The sequence below is a fragment of the Malus sylvestris genome, chromosome 8, assembly GCF_916048215.2.
Source record: "Malus sylvestris chromosome 8, drMalSylv7.2, whole genome shotgun sequence".
Lineage (NCBI taxonomy): Eukaryota > Viridiplantae > Streptophyta > Magnoliopsida > Rosales > Rosaceae > Malus > Malus sylvestris.
This window is the reverse complement of record NC_062267.1, coordinates 18277069-18304141: the sequence shown is the minus strand read 5'-3', so window position 1 is coordinate 18304141 and position 27073 is coordinate 18277069. Positions and strand designations below refer to the sequence as shown.

At 38.3% G+C, this 27073-nt stretch overlaps 4 protein-coding genes across 7 annotated transcripts in view; 3 read left to right on the top strand and 1 right to left on the bottom strand.

The window, feature by feature from the left end:
* Window positions 1–218: 218 nt before the first annotated feature.
* LOC126632807 (kinesin-like protein KIN-7C, mitochondrial) lies at window positions 219–18235 on the bottom strand. 4 transcript variants are annotated; one of them, XR_007626832.1, is made up of 27 exons: window positions 17801–18235; window positions 17573–17670; window positions 17231–17320; window positions 16942–16994; window positions 16499–16564; window positions 16354–16407; window positions 8937–8996; window positions 7881–7959; window positions 7604–7671; window positions 7204–7266; window positions 6954–7058; window positions 6250–6354; window positions 5988–6095; window positions 5744–5890; window positions 5025–5207; window positions 4684–4854; window positions 4118–4348; window positions 3777–3917; window positions 3553–3678; window positions 2827–2877; window positions 2676–2723; window positions 2302–2580; window positions 1434–2171; window positions 1119–1208; window positions 810–873; window positions 589–672; window positions 219–492 (listed from the first exon to the last, which is right to left on the bottom strand). XR_007626832.1 is itself a non-coding variant. In XM_050303301.1 (26 exons), exons 1-25 carry the CDS (start codon window positions 18076–18078, stop codon window positions 853–855), a joined length of 3453 nt encoding a protein of 1150 aa, XP_050159258.1. In that variant the 5' UTR covers window positions 18079–18235; the 3' UTR covers window positions 219–588; window positions 810–852. The 4 variants fall into 4 exon arrangements, 3 of the variants coding, with proteins under 3 accessions (XP_050159258.1, XP_050159259.1, XP_050159260.1); XM_050303301.1 differs by lacking the exon at window positions 589–672 and having other exon boundaries at window positions 219–588; XM_050303302.1 differs by lacking the exon at window positions 589–672.
* Window positions 12050–14756, top strand: LOC126632812 (uncharacterized). The gene is made up of 2 exons (XM_050303308.1): window positions 12050–12127; window positions 13043–14756. Exon 2 carries the CDS (start codon window positions 13791–13793, stop codon window positions 14463–14465), a length of 675 nt encoding a protein of 224 aa, XP_050159265.1. The 5' UTR covers window positions 12050–12127; window positions 13043–13790; the 3' UTR covers window positions 14466–14756.
* The window catches only part of LOC126632815 (uncharacterized), an 88599-nt gene continuing 73799 nt past the window's right edge, over window positions 12274–27073 (top strand). Inside the window, exon 1 of the mRNA XM_050303312.1 lies at window positions 12274–12499. The gene's annotated coding sequence lies outside the window, so the exon portion shown is untranslated. The remainder of the gene's footprint in view (window positions 12500–27073) is intronic.
* LOC126632809 (replication factor C subunit 3-like) lies at window positions 23708–27035 on the top strand. Its single transcript, XM_050303306.1, has 9 exons — window positions 23708–23994; window positions 24422–24638; window positions 24860–24948; window positions 25040–25199; window positions 25741–25822; window positions 26089–26218; window positions 26310–26373; window positions 26453–26521; window positions 26831–27035. Exons 1-9 carry the CDS (start codon window positions 23805–23807, stop codon window positions 26928–26930), a joined length of 1101 nt encoding a protein of 366 aa, XP_050159263.1. The 5' UTR covers window positions 23708–23804; the 3' UTR covers window positions 26931–27035.

The window sequence follows — 27073 nt, the reverse complement described above, 5'->3', positions numbered from 1 at the left end:
TACTTTTCACTCTTTAGTTACTACTGTGTCCATCTACATAGGCCACCCAACCAGGCGTTTCGACCTCGATATCGACACTGGCAGTGACCTTACTTGGATCCAATGTGATGCTCCTTGTACTGTTTATACCAAGGCAAAACTTTAATGACCTAATGACTCTGTTCTCACCCTACACTTGTGTGTGTGCGCGGACGTGCGTTTGCAGCCCCGTGAGCATCTTTATAAACCCAGCAACAATCTTGAATGTTACAACAGTTACATTGTCTGTTACTCTAGCAGAGAAGAAAAAGAGATGTTAGTTTTCTGTCTTACAACTTAAAATGTTAAATCATGTCAGTGGGTAACCCTAGTACCCGATAATACAGATATTCGTTATATAGATAATATTCTTGTATGGCAATGCCCCTGATCCATCTCTACTACAAACTGTTTGCATGAATCTTGAGTGACAAGAAAGGCGCAACTCATCTGCTATCGTTTCCAAAGCTATTCCTAGATTAGAGAAGGATGACGGTAAACGATGAGAGACATAGATCAATCTGGTTAATTTTCTCATTCTGTACAAAATACATTACACCTGCTCAGTACCTGCAAGAAGGGCAGATGTTGATTCATCACTACTATTTTCATGACTTGAAGGAAAAAATGGATGTGCTCTTCTTGTTGCATTATCTGTTTGAGAAAAATGCGCAACAAGGTTTCCGGTATGAATTAATTTATAATTAGTTCAAACCGATCATATCTACACCAAAAGGTTTCTGGTACTTTTGTTTTCGTTTCATTAACTGAACCATATAAATAAAACTAACCTGAAATATCAAGAGATTATGTATGACGATGGAGGAGAGCATGCTAAATTACACGATTTGCACACTGCATATTGCAAAGAATTTAGAAAGAATTTTAGTCAGCTAAAAATGAAAAGAAGACCAGGATCAACATCAAACTAATTTGATGCAATAACGGGGCATGATAAGGGCATGATAACAGCAACCGAGGAAAAGAGAGACTATACGAGAATAGTTGAAAAGATTTCTGGTGTAAATGAAAAGAGAAGAAACAAATGGTAGATCAACATAACGCAAAATCACGTCAGAAAAAAGCAACCAGATAATCACCTTCGCATGGCAAATCTTTGTTATAGCCTCAACATGAAGGTTCTGCAGTTCTTCAAGAGTAGTGACATCAAGACCAGCAAGATCTTCACCCTGAAATTTAATAAATCTTTCTCAACTCTTTTGATCTATTTTGAGGACTTTATGAGGTAAAACAGAGTATGTTTAGGGTGAAGCTTTTATTCCTACAAACAGTTCTAAATATGAAAACTTCCGTTCAGTCACACTTTTTGAAACCACGGGATTATCCATGGAACTGGGGTAAACCACAGATGGCTATCTGTATTTTCCCAAAAGATAAATCAATAAAGCATGTACCTTAAGTCTAGAGATATAGCATTCTAACTCTTTGCATCTTCTCCTTTCTTTCTGATAGCTGGTTCTTAAATCTTCTAATGTACCCATCTCATTTAGGTTTTCACGGATTCCATCGTCTTTGAAAATAACATCTGAATGACCATTACTTGGAAGAAACGCATTTTTGACTCTTGCACGTGAACTTTCAGATAGATGAACCCCATCGAGTGACACATCCTCGGAATTAATGCCAGACTTTCTCAATTGTGCAACCAGCACCCACATGTTTGCCAGCTCATTTTCTAAATCAACTTCACGTTGTTTTACTTTATCTAACGTTCTTTGCAAATCATCTTCTGTCTGATCTCTCTTGGATAGTTCTGTCTCCAGAGAAGCTTCTCTTTGGCATCTTGCACTAAGTTCCCTCTGCAGCTCCTCAACAAAAACTACATCCTCTGGCCCTTTATGGCCTCGAGGACCATTTAAGCCATTTCTCTTGAAATCATATGAAGTAGACCTCTGACAATTTGATCGGCACTGAACCTCCTTTGCAGCAGCGAGGTCACCAGTCAGCTTTGCATTTTCATAAGAAAGTTTGGTTACTTCTTGAGCCAAGTTTCTAAGCTCAACTGCTGCAGCTGCGGCCAACTCTTTGGCATATGAAGCTTCTTCTGAAAGTTTCATATTCTGAACTTCAAGCCCCTCCTTTTCCTCGGACAGTCTCACCTTATCTTGCTTTAAGTCCTCTATTTCAGAAGCCTGAGAAAATAAATTAAAAAAGCACTGGTGACAACATATCCCCGTCAAGTAAAACTAAAAATATCAAAAGGACAAAGGGTCTATATTGGGTTTCTTAGTTCTGAAGATGCAAGGAAAGAATAGGAATAACCTGTACATGGATTTGGGAATTCAGATATGCATCTTTGTTGCAATCTTTGGAGTAATCGAGGGAAAAGATTTTGTTTAAGCTCATCACACTGGTTGGTGTATTTTCATCAGCACAAGTTTCTTGACACAGACCAAACCTATCCCTCTTTTCATTGTTCTTTTGCACTAGCTCTTTGGGATATGTTTCAAGTCTGGTAGCCTCACTATCAGTAATTTGTTGTGAACTGAGCTGTTGTCTTAGCAGAAGAATCGTCTCTTGCATTTCTGCATTCTCAGAAATCTGCAAAAAGCAACAATATGATGATAAAAAATTCAAAAGTTAAAGATAGAAATGCAAGTACATGAAAAGGAATTTTGCACATCTTTATAATTTACCTTAATCTGTAGTTGTTCCTGAAGTATCCTATTGTCAGCTGACTTAATCTTGAATGATCGGCCGAAGACAGAGAGATAATTTAGTATGATGTCTTTAGCATTCTAAATTGAAAAAATCATCTTTATTATGAAAGATTCAAGAATAACAAACCTCAAGTTCAAAAGTTTTCTCATTTAGCTGTGTAGTAAGCTTGGACAGAGCCTACATGAGGATGTAACAAACTGATCAGAAAGCATGTACATGCAGTATTTACATACTGGAAAAACCAGCAATGCTTTATTAAGCATATGGTTAAGGAACCAAATAAATGAAAGCCAACACAACCAAAATATGAACATAACAGCCACAAACTCATCCTGTATTATATATAGAAGTATCATACGAGATGAAGTTTTACGTTTTCAACCAACAATAAAGTGGGACATTATAATAATGGTCTACTAGGCTAAGGTTCTTAAACAGACTTTCCTTTTGGGTAAAATCAGGAAATGTTTTATTTTCTCGACTAGCTCCCTTAATTAATTGATCTTGTTATATATGATCCCTCAATCGATGATTTGTGCTCCTTTTTTTGTTATACTAGATTTATTTAATCCCGTGAAACAAAAAAAAAAAAGACCAAAGGATTTATGATTATATGGGGCATGTAACAAGGGACCTTCTCTGCTGAAATGGTTTTAGAAAGTTAAACTATAAACAATCACTCGGAGTAGAATATGAAATAGGAAACAACAATGCCCCTTTTGTATTTACAAATTTGTATACCATGAGATATTGTTATCGGATTATCTGTCAGTCAGTCCAAAACATTTCATACAGTAAAATCATCATCTAACTGCTCTTAAAATCCATCAGCCTAGAAGACGCATAGTTTACCTGAGACATTTCAATGTTATTTGACATATGTGGAGACCTCTCGAGTGATCCAATCATGCGTTGCTCTAGAACACATATCTGAAGCTTCTTTTCACTAATTTCCTCCTTCAACTTTTGCATTTGTTCCTATTTTAACAAATATTACCAAAAAAACAAACTTAGACAAGAATACCAATCAGATTTAGACTTTTGTTCTTTAAGATGAATCTAAAGAGATGCCTCACCTTAAGCTGTGAATCTTCAGGGTTTGTAGGCGCTTGCTCTGAAAGTCTTTTGAGAGAACTTGTACACAATGCCACCTCCCCAGCTAACATTTTCACTTGCTCATGAAGAAGTTCGATTTGATCTGTAATTGTGGACCCAGTCTGTGGAAGGATAGTTATAGTAAATATGTTAACATGATCTATTCATGCTACAATAAGAAATACCTGCTGATGCTACTTCCTACACATAAATAACAACCAACTGCATGCGCACACACACAACCACTCCGAAATTCTCTCTATTATATATGCATGTATTTACTAGGAACATATTTTATCAACGTAAAGCAAACACCACTCACCCGAGGCAAACGGCAACCTGCACCAAACAAATCACCTGCTTGGGTTCTTTCCGGAAATGGGTCAATAATGGTATAATCATCTCCCTTTCTACTGACAGAATTTCTTCGTCCATCCTTCATATCACTAAATTTGACTCTATTTTGAGAAGATATTGAACAAGCTGCTGGTGACCCACTTGTAGAGCTCTCACTATCGCCGCTCGATGATAATCCAACAAAATTCTCAGGTTTCTGTTGAGAAATTGAGCTTTGTCTAGGTGAGTTCAATCAGTAGAGTACTAACAAATGATACAAATGAAATCTGGATTTTCTTTTGCATAAATAAAATGAAAAAACAAATCTTAATAGTGCATATTAACAAAAAATATAAAGATTGATAACTATATACAGATGATGGCTCAATTAAAGCCGACAAAACAAAGTGTAGATTGAAAGCAAGCATTGACTTAGGAAGGAGAGGACTGTCATCTCCTCAACTACATCCTATGATTTGTCCTCTAACAAACAACCTAAATATATGAAGTCCATAATCAACTCAGGCGTTAAAGGAGAAAACGGGAACTTACTTTCAATTTAAACCATCCTAGCATTCCACGCTTTTTGTTTCTTTTGTAATCTTTGACCAACTCATCTAGATTAGTGATCTCATCTCTTCCTTCCACTGAAATCTCAGACGCATAACTTCCAGCATCATCATCAACAAGGTATTCCCGTTTCTTGTCAGGCAGATATGCAAGCTGCATAAAAAGGAGTTGGTTGGTAAATCTAACAAGATATGGCCAATAATTTACAGTTTCTAGTGTGACAAGTTCAAATCATTAAAAAAATTATTCCTCAAAAGTCAAAATACAAATTCAAAGAATCTGCTGCAATCCACCTTAACTGCTGAAAATCCTAAATCACGCACCTCATCTTCCCCAAAAGAATGTCTCCGCCTATGGCTAGGTCGTTCAGATATGCTTGGCGGGATAGTATTTTTCGTGGAAACTAAGATTAGTTTAGTCAATCGTTGTATCCTTCCCATTAAAGCTGCCTTGGCTTCTTCTTCCTCTTCCAATCTTGACCGCAACTTTACCTGACCAGCTTCCAACTTTAACATGATGAAACAATATGTATTAGAAGCAAACAACAAACGACTAAATCTTGGATAAAAGTTAGCTGTTTATATGTCTACACAGCAAAGAATCCCATTTTCAATGGGAGACAATAACTGGCATTAGGGACTTCAAACATTCTGTAGCTTACACCTCAGGGAATTGTAACATTGCACTCGAGTCTAGATTACGATACTGTTCTAAGGCAAAAGAATAAAGTTATCATATTGGTCTAGCCCTCCAGTTATATATATAGTTCTTCTGTCCTAAGGACCTCAAATATGGTCCCATTTTTCAGCAGATCGACCAAATATGGGTGGATGAAATGCAAAACAGATAAGATGCATCTCAATGCGTATCGTGCATCCATCTCTTATCTATCGACTAGGAGACAGAAATATGACTTCATTCAAAAACCTTAGTTAAGGACCTTAGGACAAAACTTTTATTGATTACTACCTAAAGCTTTTTGTAACAAATATAAACCAAAATATGCTAGTTTTGCTAGTTCACACAATGTAGCAGCACCAACCTGAAGCTTCAAATTAACTAGGTCTTCCTGAGCAGTTGGAGTCATATTTGGATTCTCCATCATCCCACGTCTTAATTGCTGAAGTTCTTGCTTTAAACTGGAAATTTCTTTCTGATACTTCTTTATAAGAGACTTTTCATCCACAATCTAAAAGGAAAAGTCAAGAATGAACAAATTGTGAGCTGGGACTACAAATACTCAATATTTCTATTAGTGCTCTACATAAAGTAACTCTGAGATTCACCTTATTTTGGGAAGCCTTGAGTTCCACATGCTTGCTCCGGTGTGCAAACTTCAGTGTGTTGTGTGTCTCCTCACTATTGCTTGATGCAGGAGTCACGGTGCAAATAAGCTGAACTCACCATAACAAGAACATCCTCCAGAATCATTAATCACATCACTATTAACAAAAAAGATACCTTACGTGACAATTAATTGGATAGTTGTAAAGACAAAATATGATCACACGGACACTAGATGATCCAGAAGTATTGCATTGAACTTACAGATACACGCCCATGACCGCTTAGGGATGACTGCAATAAACGGGTGAGTTTTGAATCTCGATATGGAACATGAGTTGCCTTTCCATCTGTCAATTTAGAAATCACCTGCAACAAGAGACAATTTTTAGATTAATTGCTTGCCTGCAACAACAGACAGTTATTAGATTAATATCAGTGCAAATATAGGCACATGAAGAATCTGAAGCTCTACATCTGATAGCATTTTATTATGGAGTCCACCAGTTCTCCAACATCACGCCATGATAAGTAATCCAAGAACCACGGCATAGTTATTTTTTTTCTTCATATTTTGAGATTTATATGCACAATTATACCGATAAGTGATAAACATGAGAAATGTGCAAACCAAAACATGCTATAATTCTAGAGGAAAACTAACGAAAAGTCCAAAAAAACTTCCCTTTTAATGAAAAGTCCCTTTTAAAGGTATAGTGAATGGTACCAGGAAAGGTATAAATGTGGTTTTTCATTAAAAGTGAACAGTACCGGGAGTGTTTTGTTAAAACTCCTAATTTAATTCTAGAGCATATTTATTGCAGTACCAATAATGTTGGGAAGAAGAAAAGACATTGCATGAAACAGTAAAGGGTCAAATTATGTTAATAAGTTGAATTCTGGGAATTATTTTTATTTTAAACACTACAACCCCAATCAAAGAAGACCTAAGATAAGAATTATCTTACAGTGCCAAGCGTAAGTAAGCTTTTATTGATGTATGAACCCTCCCTTCTTCGCAATCCAGTTGTTTCAGTTTTAGAACTCTCAGATCCTGCAAGATCAATTAAGTGCTGCCAAAACAAATTGAATTGTGTAGGGCTCAGCATCAGATTGTAACAAAATATTTTAATTTATATCTAAATCCACCAGATTGTAGGGCCAGATTGACGATACTATGGTGAGCAACTTTAAATTTCAAAGATGAGAAGACATTACCAACTGGGACAAGGTGACATCTTCTTCATCATGATTTTCACCACGTGGACTGCTTTCAATAGTCTGATGAATTGTTATATATTAGTTAAGTGGAACCAAAAGTAATACAATAAATACAAGATGGAGGAACCACTTCATCAAGTTCTAATAAGTCTAGTTGCCATCAATTTTACTTGACAAAGAAAATGCTAGCATATGAACAACTTACAACAATATCTCTAAATTAGTCAGCGGATGGTTATTCACTTGTTTTTTTAAAGGGTGTTTACATTTAAAAGAACTTCCTTTCCCGAGTAAATTAGAAACTTATAAAAGACTAATCTGAAAGGGTAAACTAATAGAATCTTGCTTTGTATAACATTATAGACACCTTTATCACATAGTAATTAAAGATAGTTACCAGTGTGAATATAGTGTGGCTGCGACTGCTAAGCAGATTGAAATTATTAGAACCAACATGCCTATGCTCTGCAATAAAAGAAGAAGAATGTTAAAGGTGCTCAGCCGCAGAAACAGTGGCTGGAAAAGATAGAGTATATGCAGATAGGGAAGAAAACAACCAACATAGTGCTCATGAATGCATATGAAATCGTAGTATTTGAGACCGACACGAGTACCAAGTAGAGACAACAAAGCTTCTGCCTAGACCATGTAGACAAACGAACTCATGTTAATACCTTCTCCTGTTGCTATCAAGGAAAGAGCATGAGCAGGAGATAATACAACTTCCTCTTTGATTGCTTCAACATAAGTTCCCTGCCCAATAAAATTGTTCCAAATGATAAGGTTAATGACTTACAAAAATGAAATGCACAAGTTGAAGGTACAAATTAAGTGAAATAAAGCAGAACCAGATCTGAAGGGTTTAGGATATAAAGGTCGTACCCAGTGCACAAGGCTCCCGCTTTACGCAGGGTCTGGGAGAGGTGAATGTCGGCTAGCCTTACCCCCATTTATGGAGAGGCTGCTCCCAAGTCTCGAACCCGAGACCTACCGCTCATGGGCGAAGGCACTTGCCATCGCACCAAGTGCGACCTCTCATGGGCGAAGGGTTTAGGATATAAGATTTATAATTTAGGTTTTACTTTCATAAAAGAAAAATGAATGCCAAAATAACTACTAGTTTGAGATGACAAATTCTATCACACATATGAGAGAAGGGGAAGAGATGATGCTGAGCGTGGTAGAACTGCAACCTGAGGTAATAATTAATGAATAAGATTGACACCTAAAGGGTGGCCCAGTTCACACTCTCACCAATGCATGGTCTAGGGAGGGCAAGGAATGTGTTACCATACACATGTATCCAGAGAGATTTCTTTCGGGACTCAACCCCCCATTTGCTAGGTGGATCGTGGCAAGCCATACCATTGTATATGAACTAGATGCTTTCTAGGACCTGAAACTTTCTCATTCACATAGTTTAAAACACATCTCTATCCAAAGCCCACATTCTAACTGATTCTAGAGTTTGATTATGTAGGTAAAAATCCAACAGGTGGCCAAACACCCTACTCAAGCCAACTCCATGTGCATAGACATAGTTTTCCTGTAATATACTCATTTCATTTTGCTCTTAGTCATACAGATAATCTAGTCAAAGCATTCAAAATTCCAGTATGTAGGTTTATAAAAAGAAAAAAAACACATGCAAGAAACTTGAGGAGAAATATTAACAGTCATCTCTGAGCAAAAAATACAAAGAGTCTTAATTCCTTTGTGAACATAAGCACCTGAGCATCCTCTCTTATTCGTAGGTTCTGTCCTGTTGGATCAAGTAAGTCATTTATGACCTGGAAAAACAAAGGGACTAAAAAAAGTAAGTTGGTAATAATAACAAAGAGAAAGCTGCACTCCTTATTTTGAGGACCTGTGAGGTCCTCTTTTATACGAGCCCTCAGATTAATATTACGGTAGATTAAGCCATCAACTTAAACAATTCTTGTTACAAGGAAATAAATACAAATTGATAAAACAAAAAAAAAAGAAGCGAAGAAGGTTTCACGTCATGTCAAATCCCTTCCATTTGCAAAACCTAGTCTCCTCATCAAATATCTAAACCCAGCAAATCCAATTGCATAAAACCCTAATAACTTTACACATCAAATTTCATTTAGTATTTTATCAATAATATTCAAACCCAGTTAGACCATCTCCAACCCTTGGGCTAAAAGCCAAATTTTTTAGCCCGGAAAATTTAGCTTTTAGCCCAGAAACATCTTTTCTGCTCCAACCCTTCTACCCTAAAATTTTAGCCCGGAATTATTAAAGAATGAAATTAGCCTAAATTTTTTTCTTAAATCAATTTTTTTTTTTAAATAAATATGTAGATTATTGTAAATTAATTTTATGAACATTTTAATCTAAAAAAATTTAAATTCCGATAAACATTTCGCATTTAGCCCGGGGGGAAAGCTGGGGGATATTTGGCCCAGAAATAGCAACAACAACAACAACAACAACAAAGCCTTTTCCCACTAAGTGGGGTCGGCTATATGAATCCTAGAACGCCATTGCGCTCGGTTTTGTGTCATGTCCTCCGTTAGATCCAAGTACTCTAAGTCTTTTCTTAGAGTCTCTTCCAAAGTTTTCCTAGGTCTTCCTCTACCCCTTCGGCCCTGAACCTCTGTCCCGTAGTCACATCTTCGAACCGGAGCGTCATTCGGCCTTCTTTGCACATGTCCAAATCACCGGAGCCGATTTTCTCTCATCTTTCCTACAATTTCGGCTACTCCTACTTTACCTCGGATATCCTCATTCCCAATCTTATCCTTTCTCGTGTGCCCACACATCCCACGAAGCATCCTCATCTCCGCTACACCCATTTTGTGTACGTGTTGATGCTTCACCGCCCAACATTCTGTGTCATACAACATCGCTGGCCTTATTGCCGTCCTATAAAATTTTCCCTTGAGCTTCAGTGGCCTACGACGGTCACACAACACGCCGGATGCATTCTTACACTTCATCCATCCAGCTCGTATTCTATGGTTGAGATCTCCATCTAATTCTCCGTTCTCTTGCAAGATAGATCCTAGGTAGCGAAAACGGTCGCTTTTTGTGATCTTCGCTAGATTGCTCCGGTCATTAGTGTGGATAAGTATATAAATGGATAGAGATAGGAAAGCAAACACAAGATGTACGTGGTTCACCCAGATTGGCTACGTCCACGGAATAGAAGAGTTCTCATTAATTGTGAAGGGTTTACACAAGTACATAGGTTCAAGTTCTCCTTTAGTGAGTACAAGTGAATGATTTAGTACAAATGACATTAGGAAATATTGTGGGAGAATGATCTCGTAATCACGAAACTTCTAAGTATCGGAGTGTGGTGTCGTCTTGACTTGCCTTATCTGTCTCATAGGTAGATGTGGCATCTTCTCTGGAAGTACTCTTCCTCCATCCAGGGGTGGTATCTTTAACTGGTGGAGATGCACAAGGTAATGTATCAATTTCACTTGAAGCTTACTTGTAGTTTCAGGCTTGGTCAAGCGCGATACAAACCATGTAGTAAGAGTCCCCCAAGTCGCCGAGCTAGGGGGTCTGCTGAAAGAGGTGACAGACAAGGTAAGCAATCAGAGCTCCGACTGATTGTTCACCTTCTCCCCATCTTGCAGCAGCATGAAGGATAAAGAGAAGAAAAATGAGAAGAGATGATATGAGATACTTTTGCTTTTGAAGAAGTAACTTTCCACAGGCTTATTCTTGAACTGAGCTGGAGGGTTTTCTGGTTTCCTCCAGAGTATAAGGCCGACTGAAGAATTTGAGGGTCAAAACAAGTCCATCAAATCTAGAGTACGTTCCACCCTGCTGATATGGGATACTTTTGCTTTTGACAGAGTAATGGATGTATCAGCACGTGTGCTGTTACGCTTGTCTCCACATGCTTCCTTGTATCCTTCGCACTTGCCCTATCTGTTCCTCAAGCAGATGCGGAATCTTCCCTGGAAACATAAGATGTTGAAGATGAGTACTCGAGAGCAATGCCAGGTAAGTAATCAGGTAAGGGGTTCCAGGCAGTCAGTTCCTGGCTGGAAGCTTGATTCCAAGTGCTGACTGATTGCTCTCTTTCTCCTTGTCTTGCAGGTAAAAACAAGGCCAAAGGAAAAGACAGGGAAAAAGCATGATATGGGATACTCTTGCTTTTAACCCTGATGATATGAGATATTCTTGCTCTAGTATAGCTTGTTTGCAGAGGTATTATCGGGGGGAAAGAAAGCTGAATATTTCGAAAGGCTTCGTTGGGAGTGCCCTCTCAAATATGATGAAGGGTTAAGCATTTTTGCAGGTCTGCCTGTCTGTTGGGGATGGAGGTCGACATATATAGGAGTCTCCCTAACAAGTAGTAATTCTATTCCTTTACCCTGCTTGGTCATAGCACGGTAGTGGGAGCTGCCAGTTTCACATGTTTTAACTCTGTCAGAGCACTTTGAAAAAGTGGTCTGTGGTATCTGGCTCTCGAGATTCGGAGAACGATGCCTCTTCGATTTTTGAGAAAGCAATCATGTTGAGGGTCTGGCTCTCGAGATTCGGAGAGCAGTGTCTCTTCGATTTTTGAGAAAGTAATCATGTTGGGAGTCTGGCTCTCGAGATTCGGAGGGCGGTGCCTCTTCGATTTTGGAGCAAGCAATCTTGTTGGGAGTGTTGTCTCGAATGTGAGTAAAGGTTGGGCATGTTTGTTAGTCTACCTTGCCACGAAGCACAAAGGTTGACACACAGGGACTTTCCAATTATCCAGCAATGGTACTGTTCCTTTACCCTCTCTTCGATTTTGAGAAAGTAGTCATGTTGGGAGTCTGGCTCTCGAGGTTCGGAGGACGGTGTCTCTTCGATTTTGGAGCAAGTAATCTTGTTGGGAGTGTTTTCTCGAATGTGAGTAAAGGTTGGGCATGTTTGCTAGTCTACCTTGCCACGAAGCACAGAGGTTGACAAACAGGGACTTTCCAATTATCCAGCAGTGGTATTGTTCCTTTACCCTTGTGGGTAATAATATGGTAGCTAGAACTTCAAAATTTATGTGTCTAAACTTTGTTAGTGCTGTTTCTTTGCTATTCTTTTACCTTTCTTGGTCAGAGCGATGTAGTAGGAGCTGCAAGCTTCACGTGCTCAACTTTGGCAGAGAACTTTGGCAAAGTTATCTGTGGTACCCATGAGCTATTGTTGCGTGTGGGAAGTGGGTGATTGAACAGTAAGATTCATGTGCTTTCTACTTCACCAGAAGTCTTCGACAGAATGCCCATAATTTCTGCAAAGCTGAGTGTGCGTGTGACAGATGCTGACAAGGCTAGAAAAGTAGGTGCCTCTTCGATTTCTGAGATCGGCCCTCATGGTCTCTGAGCAGCCCAGCTTTTGAGAAAGCGAGCGCCTCTTCGATTGATTCGGAGAACGATGCCTCATCGATTTTTGAGAAAGCAATCATGCTGGGGGTCTGGCTCTCGAAGATTCGGGGAGCAGTGTCTCTTCGATTTTTGAGAAAGTAATCATGTTGGGAGTCTGGCTCTCGAGATTCGGAGGGCGGTGCCTCTTCGATTTTGGAGCAAGCAATCTTGTTGGGAGTGTTTTCTCTAATGTGAGTAAAGGTTGGGCATGTTTGCTAGTCTACCTTGCCATGAAGCACAGAGGTTGACACACAGGGACTTTCCAATTATCCAGCAATGGTACTGTTCCTTTACCCTCTCTTCGATTTTTAAGAAAGTAGTCATGTTGAGAGTCTGGCTCTCGAGATTCGGAGGACGGTGCCTCTTCGATTTTGGAGCAAGCAATCTTATTGGGAGTGTTTTCTCGAATGTGAGTAAAGGTTGGGCATGTTTGCTAGTCTACCTTGCCACAAAGCACAGAGGTTGACACACAAGGACTTTCCAATTATCCAGCAGTGGTACTGTTCCTTTACCCTTGTGGGTAATAATATGGTAGCTAGACCTTCAAAATTTATGGGTCTAAACTTTGTTAGTGCTGTTTCTTTGCTATTCTTTTACCCTTCTTGGTCAGAGCGATGTAGTAGGAGCTGCAAGCTTCACGTGCTCAACTTTGGCAGAGAACTTTGGCAAAGTTATCTGTGGTACCCATGAGCTATTGTTGCGTGTGGGAAGTGGGTGATTGAACAGTAAGATTCATGTGTTTTCTACTTCCCCAGAAGTCTTCGACAGAATGCCCATAATTTTCGCAAAGCTGAGTGTGCGTGTGACAGGTGCTGACAAGGCTGGAAAAGTAGGTGCCTCTTCGATTTCTGAGATCGGCCCTCGTGGTCTCTGGGGAGCCCAGCTTTTGAGAAAGCGAGCGCCTCTTCGATTTCTGAGATCAGCCTTCGAGGTCTTTGAGCAGCCCAACTTTTGAGAAAGCAAACGCCTCTTCGATTTCTGAGATCAACCCTCGTGATCTCTAAGCAGCCCAACTTTTGAGAAAGCAAACGCCTCTTCGATTTCTGAGCAGGCGCCTCTTCGATTTCTGAAGCTCCGTCGAGTGCAGATTTTTATAGGGGCTGGCATTAAGTTCCAAAGCACACTTGAATCTCCACCAGTAGAAGCTTCATTCTTGCACTTCTAAGATCTTGATTTGTCCGACCTCTTCTCTCTTCAACACCTTTGAAAATGTCTGGCCCCTCCGACCGTCGTTTTGACTTGAACCTTGTTGAAGAGGCAACCCCGCCTTCTCCAGACAACATATGGCGCCCATCCTTCGTCTCCCCTACTGGTCCTCTTACCGTTGGGGATTCCGTGATGAAGAATGATATGACCGCTGCGGTGGTGGCCAGGAACCTTCTCACTCCCAAAGATAACAGACTACTTTCCAAACGGTCTGATGAGTTAGCTGTTAACGATTCGCTGGCTCTCAGTGTTCAGTGTGCAGGTTCTGTGTCTAATATGGCCCAACGCCTATTTGCTCGAACCCGCCAAGTTGAATCATTGGCGGCTGAAGTGATGAGTCTCAAACAGGAGATTAGAGGGCTCAAGCATGAGAATAAACAGTTGCACCGGCTCGCACATGACTATGCTACAAACATGAAGAGGAAGCTTGACCAGATGAAGGAAACTGATGGTCAGGTTTTACTTGATCATCAGAGATTTGTGGGTTTGTTCCAAAGGCATTTATTGCCTTCGTCTTCTGGGGCTGTACCGCGTAATGAAGCTCCAAATGATCAACCTCTGATGCCTCCTCCTTCTAGGATTCTGTCCAGTATTGAGGCTCCAAATGATCCCCCTCCGGTGCCTTCTCTTTCTGGGGCTCTACCGACTGCTGAGACTTCTCCTAAGCAACCTTTGTGAAGGCTCCCTCTTGTGTGTTTATTTTGACTCATGTATATGTACATATTTGTAGCTTATCGGGGATATCAATAAATAAGCTTTCCTTCATTTCAACGTATTGTGTTAGATACACCAAAGCCTTCTTCGCTAAGTTCTTTGAATTTTCTTTTGTTGAAGCTTGTATGTTGAAGCTTTCTGAGTGGAGCATGTAGGTTGGGGTAGTGTTCCCTTAATTTTCCGAGTGAGGAAAACTTCTCGGTTGGAGACTTGGAAAATCCAAGTCACTGAGTGGGATCGGCTATATGAATCTTAGAACGCCATTGTGGCACCAAAAAAATTGAGATTGTGTGGTTTCGAAAAATGGGATCCCCTTCTTCTTGAACTTGTGAACTCTTTTCTCATATGAAAGCTTTCCACGACGGTGAAAAAATTGAAACAAGTCCCTCTCCCTTTTACATACGCGAAAATGAAAAAACCAAAAACTCACGAGGTGAGAAGGGTAGTGAGCAATCGAAAGAGAGAGAGATGGAGAGGAGAAGGGGATGTGGAGGAGAGAGATGGTAGGGGAAGAAGACGGAAGGTTTCATGCAAGAAATTTTTTTTAAACATAATCACTTCACATAATTATTGTGTTTCGGTGTAACAGGGATAATTTAAGTTAGCTTAATCTACCATAAGATTAATCTAAGGGCTTATATGAAAAAGGACCATAGGAGAGTACTTCTGATAACAAAGACATGACAAATTGGCTCATGTTTTTGACATTTTGACAAAAAGAAATTTCTTTTTTTATATTTTACATTTTGTTAGTTCAGTAAAATGAAGACTCAACAGGATCTAGCAAACAGAATCATCTACTAAGTTAGTGATATTTGTTATGTAAAAGTGGTCAATCACATTTACTACAAGGACACAAAAGGAAGAGACGAGTATGTGTGCCTAAGATATTAAATGTTGAAACCTCAAAGAGTAACAACTTTATATAAAAAATATAAAAACTATAAATCTGAGGAACATGGTATAGGACTTTGGATGAAAAAAATTTATGGCTTAGATCCTTTTTTCTTTTTATATTTTATTTTCATAATCCGTTTGTCTTCAGGGGAATCCAAATGTCAGTTAAATCATCATCTACCAACAAAACTCCGTAAAAATAAGGTAACCCAAGTGCCAAATCATTTCCAGTTTTCCTTATTATTCATAAGAGAACTTTTTTTATCATCACTACCACAGAAACTCTCTCATCAATGCCGTGAGTCCATGTGCACTTTCATGCTCATTTTTTATAATATTACCAAATAGTGATTGAAGCCTCTGATCTATCCAATGCTTGGCTACTCCTCTCTTCCATCTTACATGCCCAACTAACAAAAGAACTATTTAATAATCCTCATCAACCTTTCATTTGTCCTCATTTCCTAAATTCAAGTTTGCAAAACCAAAGCAAGCTCAATACTAGATTCTTGTGATCACAAGTTTTCAGTGAATTTCTCAAATATCTAAAAATTTCTAACTTAATGAACGGGCATCCTGGACTCATTACATCAGATCCTTTTGCAAGCATTACTCTTTTGTTATTGAATCATTTTTGGTTCTGAGTCTTCAAACACCACATGATATTTTAATATAGTTGACCGAACGATATCTGGTATCCCACTATCATCGCAAAAAGCTCATTACCTCTTGTCCATAGTTATGTAATGTGACTAGCTCCCTAACTGGGACAATTTTCAGTGGGGTGAAACAAAGTGGGACACGCCCAGCAAAGTAAAGTATAAATTCCCAGGTCATAACAGATTTTTGCATGTATACCATTATTACCTAACAAAAATCCACTTCAAAATAATACATACAACAATGACCAGACTCCAATTGAAAGCTTTGCATGACGCAACTAGAAAAGACTGACCTCATTGTATATTTCCAGATATGAAACACGAAGAAGAAACTCCCGCCCAGGTGTCTGATACATGATTAAAGTTATCTAAACTCATAATACAATACATAAATTAAAGATAATAAGATTACCAGCTAATTAGAAACATGTCCTTTACCTCCTGTATAATTCCAAAAACATCCTTCACTGCCAGTGGAATAATTCCAGGTGACTTTTGCTCCCCCTAGAATACAAAATGTAACTACAAATTTGTACTTTGTATAATTTGCAAACATTGAAATATTGAAACGCACACGATATATGTCACAAAAAGTTCCATAATGAGAAAGAAAACTGCAGGAAGAATAAGAAGACGTCTCAATTTTCTTTCAAAGGAATTCCCCTTCGCTGGGGTGAAATAAAGGAAAATGCAACTACGAAGGCTGCTTATGACATGGGCCCTGTTTCAATCGCATCAATGCATTAATCTCAGCAAGAGATTGCCAATACAAAATTTGCATACAGTTGGTAATCATGAAGTGCAAAATATAGGGTGAAAATACTGGCCTAGAAATGACAATGTCAGACTTCAGATAGACAATCTAGACTACCTCTACTTACATGCATTGTATGTGTTTTCCCACTACTAGTAACCCCATATGCAAACACAGTACCTGCATAAAAACAGAGCATCTTCAGCCAACATAAGCAAACACAGTACCTATGGCACCACACGCATATATCTTCAAATATATACATATAACCGAATTATAGGAACGAGACAGTTAGTCTATGACTGGTAGCTATTTGGTTTTGGAAGTTCTAGTTGAGGTATCAAAAAACAAAATGACAACGAAAAAACAAAAAGTACCAATTGATTACTTAAAACCTAACTCAGTGAACTATTTACCATTAATCCCTTGCATAACACCACTAACAACGTGCTGTGCGGCAACATCATAGACATGGCGTGTCGTCGTTGCTGGACCAAAAACCTTATCTGCAGCACCAGTACCACATATGAGCAATTACAAAACACCATAAAATTCGCATTACTTCAAGATAGCCAAGCAAATAGATAAAGCAGTGCGTAACTTCAAAATGCAGCTTATGAGTAGCAAATACTGGTGTCTATAACTATAATAACTGAATATAACTGAATCAACGGCATGAAGTAAATAAGCAGCAAAAGAAAATAATAATAAAAGAAAATTCAAAAGCAAAATTAATGTAAAAAATTAAGAAAACTAACCGAAACCGTAAGCAATGGAGGAATTGGACTCGTTCCTGACTGTATAATCGCCATCAGCATACCACGCTATTTCGTCCCCTTTGTTAATCTCCCGAGCACTGCACAAATTGAAAGTCAAAATTGGTCAAAATGCACAATTCAACCAAAAAGATCAAAACTTTTTGTCAAAAACGTGAAAAGAAAGCACCACGGCGGTACGTGACGGCCCAATCGGAGAAAGAAGAGTACCTGAGGGGACGAAAGCGGACAGTGACGGTGACATTCTCCTTGGACTTGGAGACATCGGGCGGGGACGGCAGGGACGGCGGGTTTGGGCTGGCGGAGGAGGAGGCCGGAGACAGAGAGGGCTTGGAAGTGGGATGCCGAGAAGACGTCGTGGAGGAAGAAGGGGTGGCAGGGCGAGGCGAGGCTGTAGGAGGCTTGGTAGGTCCGGAGGACTTCCGGGAGCGAAAAGGCGAAATGGAGGACCTTTGAGACCTTGAGCTGGAGGTGGTGCCGGAGAACATTGCTGGGTGTAGAGAGAGAAAGAGGAGAGGCCGTCAGAGTCCGGCGGGCGGTGCTGGGTGTGAGAAGGCCGGCCGGCGGCTGCTGCTGGGTGTACCGGGCAAGGCAGTTGGGTTTTGGGTGTGAAGAGAATCGTCCTCCCTCCAAAAACAAGGACTTTTGGTGGTTTTTGAATTGAAAATTGTCTTTTTGTCTGCGCTTGTTGATTGTGGGTTTCGATGACTCTGGAAATGTCATAATTGCCCCTCAGATGATTCCTCTGTTTTAAATTTTTTTATTGTTTTTTATTGGAAGAATATGTAGATTTCGGTCAAGTTTTGTCTTTGGCGTTTATGATAACCAATTGACCTTTCCAACATTTTTTTATACCGATTTAAAAATGTATGGAAAATTCAGAAAAATAACTAAATTTTAGACCTATAGTCATCTTTTTAAAATTATGATAATGATAATCATAAACAAAAATTTCTAAACAAACGATATTATCTATACTAGAGAGAGAGGGTGGGCTTAACCTCATAATGGGCTAGCAATAATGTGGTTCAAACTCATTTTTGGCAATAATCAAACCTAAAGCCTTTTACTTACAAGTGAAGAAGAATATTACTCGACTGTAGTACTAAGTGACATAATTATCAAAGGTTGATCTAAAAGACTATACACTTCCTCATTTTCTTTGCTCTTAACAATTGTTTCTATAACTGCAATTTATTGATTCTATATAGAATTGGACCCTACTTTTGCAATTTACTGATTCCATTTAGTTTACGATGCATACCTCCATTCAAGCTAGGGATGGGCAAATGGGTAGAGGAACCGCGGGTCGAGGCGGGTACGGGCTGCTTCCAAATATTTTAGAAAACAACAGGGCGGCCCTGGCGGGGTTGCTGGCATTTACGAGGCGGCCCGGTTCTATATACTTAGAAAAACGAGGCCCCGGACCAACCCGTTTCTAATTTTAATGAACGGCAAAGATTAAATGATATCCTATCATTCAATCTCAATCGTTACTTTGAACCCTAGTCATCCTCCACCTTTCGTGTTCCAGAATCAGTCCACTCCATCGGTCCTAACTCCTTCCTTCCCGACTCCAAGTTCCAACTCTCAAACTCCATCGTCTTCTCGACGACATCACCCATCCAGCCTCACCGACGTTGTGACCCACAATGGCACCACGCCACCACCTATCCAACCATCCTTCTTGACGACATCCTAGAGAACCCAAGTCCCATAACCATGACCGCTTGATTTTCTTCTCTTCGACAACACCAAGCCGTCGCGACCACTGTCACACCATCACCATCGTCGAGGATGCTGCTACCAGCCATCATCCCTAAAAAAATTAGGTAATTTTGAATTAGGGTTTTGTTATTAACGTGAATTTTTGGTGTAGGGATTTTAGGGTTTTTAAATTAGGATTGATCATTGATCTGTTGGCAAAATCCCCTAAATTTTCTGGTGTAGGGAATTTCATGCAATTCCCTCTGCCTCTGAGATAGAAACAAAGAAATGGCAACGGTGGAAGTTCACAAGTTCGCTCGATGCATTACTTGCCATGCTTGGAGTCGTGATCGCTCCAGTAATGTTTCCCACTCTTTCTTATTCTTCTTCTTATTCTGTTTGGTTGTTAGGAAAATATGGGGTAGACAATAGGAAAATAAGCATTTAGTTTCTTCAAATTGCTTTTTCTTTTTGCAATTACGTATTTTAATGCTTTTATGTTTGTGGGTACGTGTTAGGAAATTGGAAAGCTTAGAGCTTGGAAACAATATAGCTATTGAGCTAATGTGAAGATTTTGGGTTGAATATTTTGGTTCCATTTTTCTATTTGCACTTAGACAAACAGAGGATTGGGGTTAATTATTATGATGTGAGCTTCTATCTTTTCTGCTTATGCTTTATATGTAGATATACACGTACATATACATATAGCTTGCATCTGAAAAGGTAATGTTTTAAAGAACTATGGTAATCAATGACCCAATGGGTATTATTGTCTAGTTTATGGTCTCTGAAAAATTGGAAATTTTGATGGTGCTTCAGACTATGATGGTTGTGAGCATAGGTTTTAGTTGTGATCAATGTATTTTTGTATTTGCAGTGTTGTAATTTGATAATTCCGATTGTCTTGCAATGCTGGCATTTTGTCCGAACAACAATGAAGTTCACATCTATGCTCAATTTGTGCAAAATCTGCACACTGCAGTGTGCACTGGTACTGGTAGTGAATCTGTGCAAATTTTAGTGTTTAAAAAAAAAAAAAAAAAAACAAAGGACCCGTGAACCTGGCCCGTTTCAACCGGGCCGAGTTAGGCCCGGTTCCTATATTAGAATATGCTATCCCCGACCCGGCTCGTGCCCACCCCTAATTCAAACTGAGTGAGAGCAAGACATCATATTTTGTACAAAATAGTTCTATTGAGCAGTGTTTTAAAAAACTTGCCTCGGGGCGCACCTAGGCAGCCTTGGAGGCTGGGGGGCTGGATTTTAGCCTTTGTTTTGTAGGGGTAGGGTGGCATTAGGGTGCCCCTAGGCGTTCAACTTGGGCCTTTTTTTCCTTCAAAATTCATGTTTGCTTCTAAAATGTAGGAGACTGATCTAATTTAAACGAAGAAGAAATAGAGAGTTTCTCTCTCCAAATCCTACGTAACAAAGTCTAACTTTAACTCTTTTCTATGTTTTTTTTGTTTTTATTTAATTGTTGCTCATTCAGATTCTGCCACCTAGCATTTTGATTAGCAAAGTTTCATTTCTCTTCAAATTCCCCATAATTGCTCCACCGAGCCTTTATTTTCCTTTAAATTTCATATAACAATTGCTCCACTAAGCCATTATTTCCTTTTAAATTCCTTATAATTTATCTACTCAGCCTTTATTTCATTTTAAATTCCATATAATTTCTCCACTCAACCTTTATTTCTTTTTGAATTTCCCTATAATTGTGACATTCATCCTTTATTTTCCTTGAAATTCTCTATTATAATTGTGACCACTTACCCTAATTTCTCTTAAAATTATCTATAATTGCTTACAATAAAATAAATAATTACAACATTTTAACACTTTGTGACATAGTTTCTAAGCACAACTAGACTTAGTAATGAAGAGATAATATTATCTTTGATTTTTTTTGAAAAGAATTATCTTTGATTTAGTTATAATTATCTTTGTTTTACAAATTATTATATTTTATAAATATATATTAAAATTTTAGGTACTGTGAGCCTTTTTGAAAAGAATTATCTTTGATTTAGTTATAATTATCTTTGTTTTACAAATTATTATATTTTATAAATATATATTAAAATTTTAGGTACTGTGAGCCTTCGCCTCACCTCTAGACGAGGCTATTCATCCTTTTAATACTTTGCTATTGAGTTGCCTTCATCTAACTGGAGCCGAATTCGATAGAGTAAACATGGAATCTCTCTAGATGGAGGATTTCTTGTCTATAGGGCGAGTTAAGAAGTTGAGTACGAGTATCTCCTTGGGAGCCTCGAGTGGCTCGACGAGGCCAACCAGCTTCGCATCAAGGACGACTCTCTCCCAAATGTGCCCCATGTCCATTGTGCTCGTCCCTATCAAGTTTGCCAACTACAGGCTCCTCTTCTTTGTGTTTTGCCTAATCCCCCACTTTTGGTAAAACCTTTCTTTCTTCAGCACTTTCTTGGCTAACATTTTTCTCTCACGCTTAAGAGCCTCCATGCTGTTTTCGATTACAAATTTTAAAAAAAAGGGGAGATCTCTAACTTAAATTTATAATTATCATAAATTTAAAATTGTGATTATAATTCCATATGAAGTCTAAATTTCGGTTAGTTTTCTAAATTTCCCAAAATGTTGTAGTAGTAATAGTAGGTTAGAAAAAGTGAGTATGATACCAATATATTAAATTTATATAGGAACCATACTTTTACAGTGTGTTTGAAAATTTGAGTGTAATACCAATTTATTGAAATCATGGGTCCAATACATCAATTTCATGCGTGGAGTAACAATATATTAAACTCACAGTGTTATAGAAATAAAACTTGGGATGCTTGATTCTTATAATGTAGTATTGAGTGATTAATAAAATTAAAATATGCATATGGCGCTTTAATTCTTTTTTAGTCCATCGATATTTTTACACTAAAGAGATGAGGAGTTCAGGTAAGCCACATAGTGGACAGCTTAATTTGGTATCAAATTTGTCATTCACGAGATTCGAATATAAGACCTCTCACTTCTAAGTGAAGAGGAATACCATCAAGACCTTAGTACTGAGTGACGGCGCTTTAATTAAATCTCATCAAACAACTAATTATTTAAGAGTGTTGATATTCCCACCCCAGTATCTTATTTTTCCACCCACCATTTAATAAAAATGTTAATGACATGTTTATCCTTTTAAAAGAAGACTTCTAAATCCATATTTAATTAATTACAAAAATTCAAAAAAAAAAAAATTAAAATAATAAATAAATAATGGTGTGAGGGGTGTGATATCTGCATTGGAGAGAGGCTAGGAAAGATTTGGGCTACAATCGGCATAAAGGTTGGAGGAAGGAATGGTGTGTGCTAGATGGAGGCGAGAAACTTCAATGGAGCCTCTGCGGTGCGGCGGTAGGTGTGAATACTGGGCATTTGGAGGGGGGGGGGGCGGGTGGTAGGGAATATTGGTGTAAATAAAGGGTGGAGATTTGGAAAGAGATTTTTTTGGTTGGGGGGGCGGGGTGTGAAGGCGATGAGTTTAAGGACAAGCGTGAAGGAGATGATAAATGTCCAAGGCTTGCATTTCCTTTCAGTTTTTTTTTTTCATTTATTTAAATATTATTTAAAGATATATTAGAGATGTATTAGGGTTATTTTGAGAATAATGGTGATTGGGAAAATAATATTTTACTTTTTTTTATTTTTTATGGTGGATAAGATTATCATGTGAGTGGAAAACAAGATATTGAGATAGGTCTAGTAGCACTCTTATTTATTTAACGTACTAAAACTATTGAATTTTTCAAAAATACAAAAATAAAAAATAAACAAAAGTTTTTTTATTTCTTTATAATAAATTGTAGAAAGGGTATCCCGCTCTCAAAAATCAAGTTGGCGCTGGGGACTTTAACGAAAAGCACTCGGTACTGTTTACTTTAACGAAAAACTACGAGGGGTGTATTCAATTAGGATTTTGAGAGAGTTTCAGGAAATTAATAATTTCAGGGGTATTCAATTAGGATTTTAAGTGATTCTCTGAAATTCTAGGTGTATTCAATTAGAATTTCAAAATAGTTTATTAAAATCCTTAGAAATCCAGGTGTATTCAATTAAGATTTTAAAGAAGTTTATAACATTCTAGGTGTATTCAATTAGAAATTAATTTTAAAGAATTTGAGAAAGTTAAAGAATTAGAGGGAATTTGAGAGATTTCGTAGTGTATTTTAAGTATCCACAAATCTCACCTCTTCCCATGAGATTTCGAGGGAATTGAATCAAAATTTTATATGGAATCTCTACAAATCAATTAAACTCCATAAAAATCCATGGATTTATAAATCCATTAAAATCTCTCACATTCTCAATTGAATACACCCCCTACATTTTTACAATAAAAAATCAATCATAATACTATTCACTTTACCATTTATTTTGTTTTTATGTTAAAACTCAAATTTTCCTGCGCCATTGCTGCGATCACTGAAACCCTCGATTCTCACTGAGAGCAGCTAAGCAGTCGACTCTAGTCCCTACCATGGCGGAGCCAATCACTCTCATGGACATCGACGACGATGACAACCCATCTGTACAACCCAACAACAAAGGCAAAAACGTCGTCGTCTCCGCCGCCGCCCCTTCCCACGGCAAAGCCACGCCGTGGGTCGAGAAGTACCGCCCTCAATCCTTCGCGGACGTCGCTGCTCACCGCGACATTGTCGACACCAGTAAGCAATTCCTTCTCCCCTTGATTGGTGGTATCAAGTGTTGGATTTTCTAGGGTTTATGTTGATTTTGCTTGTTGGGTTTCTCTCTATTATAATTAGTTGCTGTAGTGTTTGTTTGGTGAGAAAATCTGGGAATAAAAGATGTTCATTTGTGTGTATATATTCGTATGTATATATAATTTCAGAGATGGAGAAATTAGAGAAAAGCAGCACAGTTTCCCATTTGTTTTTTCCCTTGCTCACCACGAATGTAAAGAGATCCTAGGGGTTTGGCTTGATTTTCCTAATGTTTCGATTTTCGGCATGAGCTGCAGCAATTATAAGGAGCATAATTTTGGTTAATCTTAATGCTTATAAGTAGTTGTCATTCATTTTAATTGTTTAGTTATCCATTAATTCAATGTGTTTTTGTGGCGGGGTTGCATAGTTGATAGGCTTACTAGTGAGAACAGATTGCCGCACCTCCTACTATATGGCCCTCCTGGTACTGGCAAAACTTCAACTATTCTTGCCGTGGCACGCAAGCTCTATGGAGTGCAGTACCACAATATGATTCTGGAGTTGAATGCATCCGATGACAGGGGGATCAATGTTGTGCGACAACAGATTCAAGATTTTGCTAGCACGCAGAGTTTCTCGTTTGGGTAAGACTTTGATTTGTGCCTGTCATTTGTTAATTTATATTTTGGTGATTTCTGGTTGTTTTCCCGCCTTATGAATATATCTCCTTTCTGAAAGATTATAAGATTTCAGACAACCAACGATGGCTAAACATTGTGATGTTATTTGATGTTAGTTTCTGCAAGTTATTATGTCTAACGTTTAGCTGTGTGATCAAGCTTATAGGCCGTTTATGTCTGTTCAGGGGTGATAGTGCAAAGTCATCTGTAAAAATGGTATTGCTGGATGAGGCGGATGCTATGACAAAGGATGCTCAATTTGCTTTGCGAAGGGGTATGAATTGTTTGATGAGATTTTTGTCGGTTTCAACTTCCCAAATATCTCACTGATTCGTTTTTCTAATATACTTTTGCGTTTGGTGCAGTGATTGAGAAATACACAAAGAATACTAGGTTTTCACTAATTTGTAATCATGTCAACAAGATCATTCCAGCATTACAATCACGATGTACTCGTTTCCGATTTGCTCCACTTGAGGAGTTTCATGTCTCAGAGAGACTCAAACATGTTATAGAAGCTGAAGGGTAAGTACTGTTCTTTTACTCACATTTTTTTGGGTGCGTTGATCGTGCATTATGTAGATGTTGCCTTTTATGTTTTCCTATAGAGGATGAAAATTAAATTCTGTAAAATCACCCTTTCTGTGAACTAAAATGTAAGCAAGGTTCTTCTCTGTTGAGGTTAACTATTACCCATTTTGTCAGTGTCAAGTTTAAAGTGGGAAAAAGGTTTAGTACTTTTTTGGCTTACTCATTGTTCAACAAGGTCATGCTAGAGGGGATTTTTTTTGCATTAAATGCTTCCAAGAATTGTGAAAGATTCTAAAGATGTGATTCAGTAATTTCAAACAAGAAAACGTAGTAGCCTAGCCGGGTAGGGAGATTCTCCTACCCCTTGTTATAATATATAGTTGAAAATAAAGTGGAAAACTACTCTTCAAAATCAAGCCCAAAAAACGATCCTTTTGTTAAGGCAAATATAGTTATATAAATGTGCTTCAACAGCAAACGTTATGGTTGTATGTCAGAAATATATTGACAAGTTGAGATTTATTGATTGGATTAGGCTTGATGTGCCTGCGAGTGGCTTAGCGGCAGTTATACGGCTTAGCAATGGTGACATGAGAAAGGCTCTGAACATTTTGCAGGTTAAAGATCTCTACTCAGATGTTACTTGTCTGTGCATTTGTCTATTCATCTTTCTCTTTTGCTGTGCAAAATCTGTTTGTGTGGCAATATTCATTAAACGACAGGTTAGGGAAATGACATTTTTCCTTGTAATATGTAAAATTTTTATGAAATCCTTTATTCCTTAATTAGTAATAGCAGAAACTCAAATTACCTGCGGTATGACTACCCTTAAATTTGTTTTTTCATGATTATGTTAACGTCATTCCTATTTCAATATACGCAGTCAACTCATATGGCTTCACAGCAGATAACTGAAGAAGCGGTATATCTTTGCACAGGAAATCCATTGCCCAAAGATATTGAGCAAATATCTTACTGGCTTTTGAACGAATCATTTGCTGAGAGTTTCAAACGTATTCAACTATCTTATTTGTTTACGTATTTGTAATTATATTGTCAGAGGGAAAAGTTGTTTAGTGTTTTCTATTTTTCACTTGATTGCAGGAATATCTGACATGAAAGCAAGAAAAGGGTTGGCTTTGATAGATATTGTAAGAGAAGTGACCATGTAAGTGTTACACATTTTTCTACATTTTCTCTTGGCATTTTGTTTGCTTCGTCTCACCTACACTGCTTTCTTTGAACAGGTTCGTTTTTAAGATTATGATGCCCGCAGAAGTTCGAGTTAAATTGATTAATGATTTAGCTGACATAGAGTATGTGTCTCCGTCTTAACCTCTTTTCATTTTCTTATTGTTTTCTTCATTCTGGACCATACAAATTAGGCAGCCGAGATTATTGCAACGTGGTAATGGCGATACTTGGTCACAGTATATAATAAACGATAGTGCATCAATTTGCATCAAAAAAGGGAGAGGGAGGTAGTGCATATGCGGAAATTGCTTGCCAATATATGATACCGAAGATTGTAAATTTGTTCAATATGCAAATTGAGTAGGGGTTAAAGTTGGAACTGGCTGATCCGAATTTAACACTAATCTGTGAGAGTTATTTAACATTTGCAGGTACAGGTTGACGTTTGGGTGCAATGATAAGTTGCAACTCGGATCACTGATGGCCACTTTCACTAAAGCTCGATCTGCACTTGTTGCTGCTGCGAAGTAGTTGTGTTGTGCTCGTTTAATTTGCGGGTTTTGCTTCATGTTGGGAATGTACTTATGAGACAGATACTGTTGGTTCATTACACCGGTAATGCACGGGTTGAGAGGATGTCAAGATGTTATGTAAGCCTTACGTTTAGTTTTGAA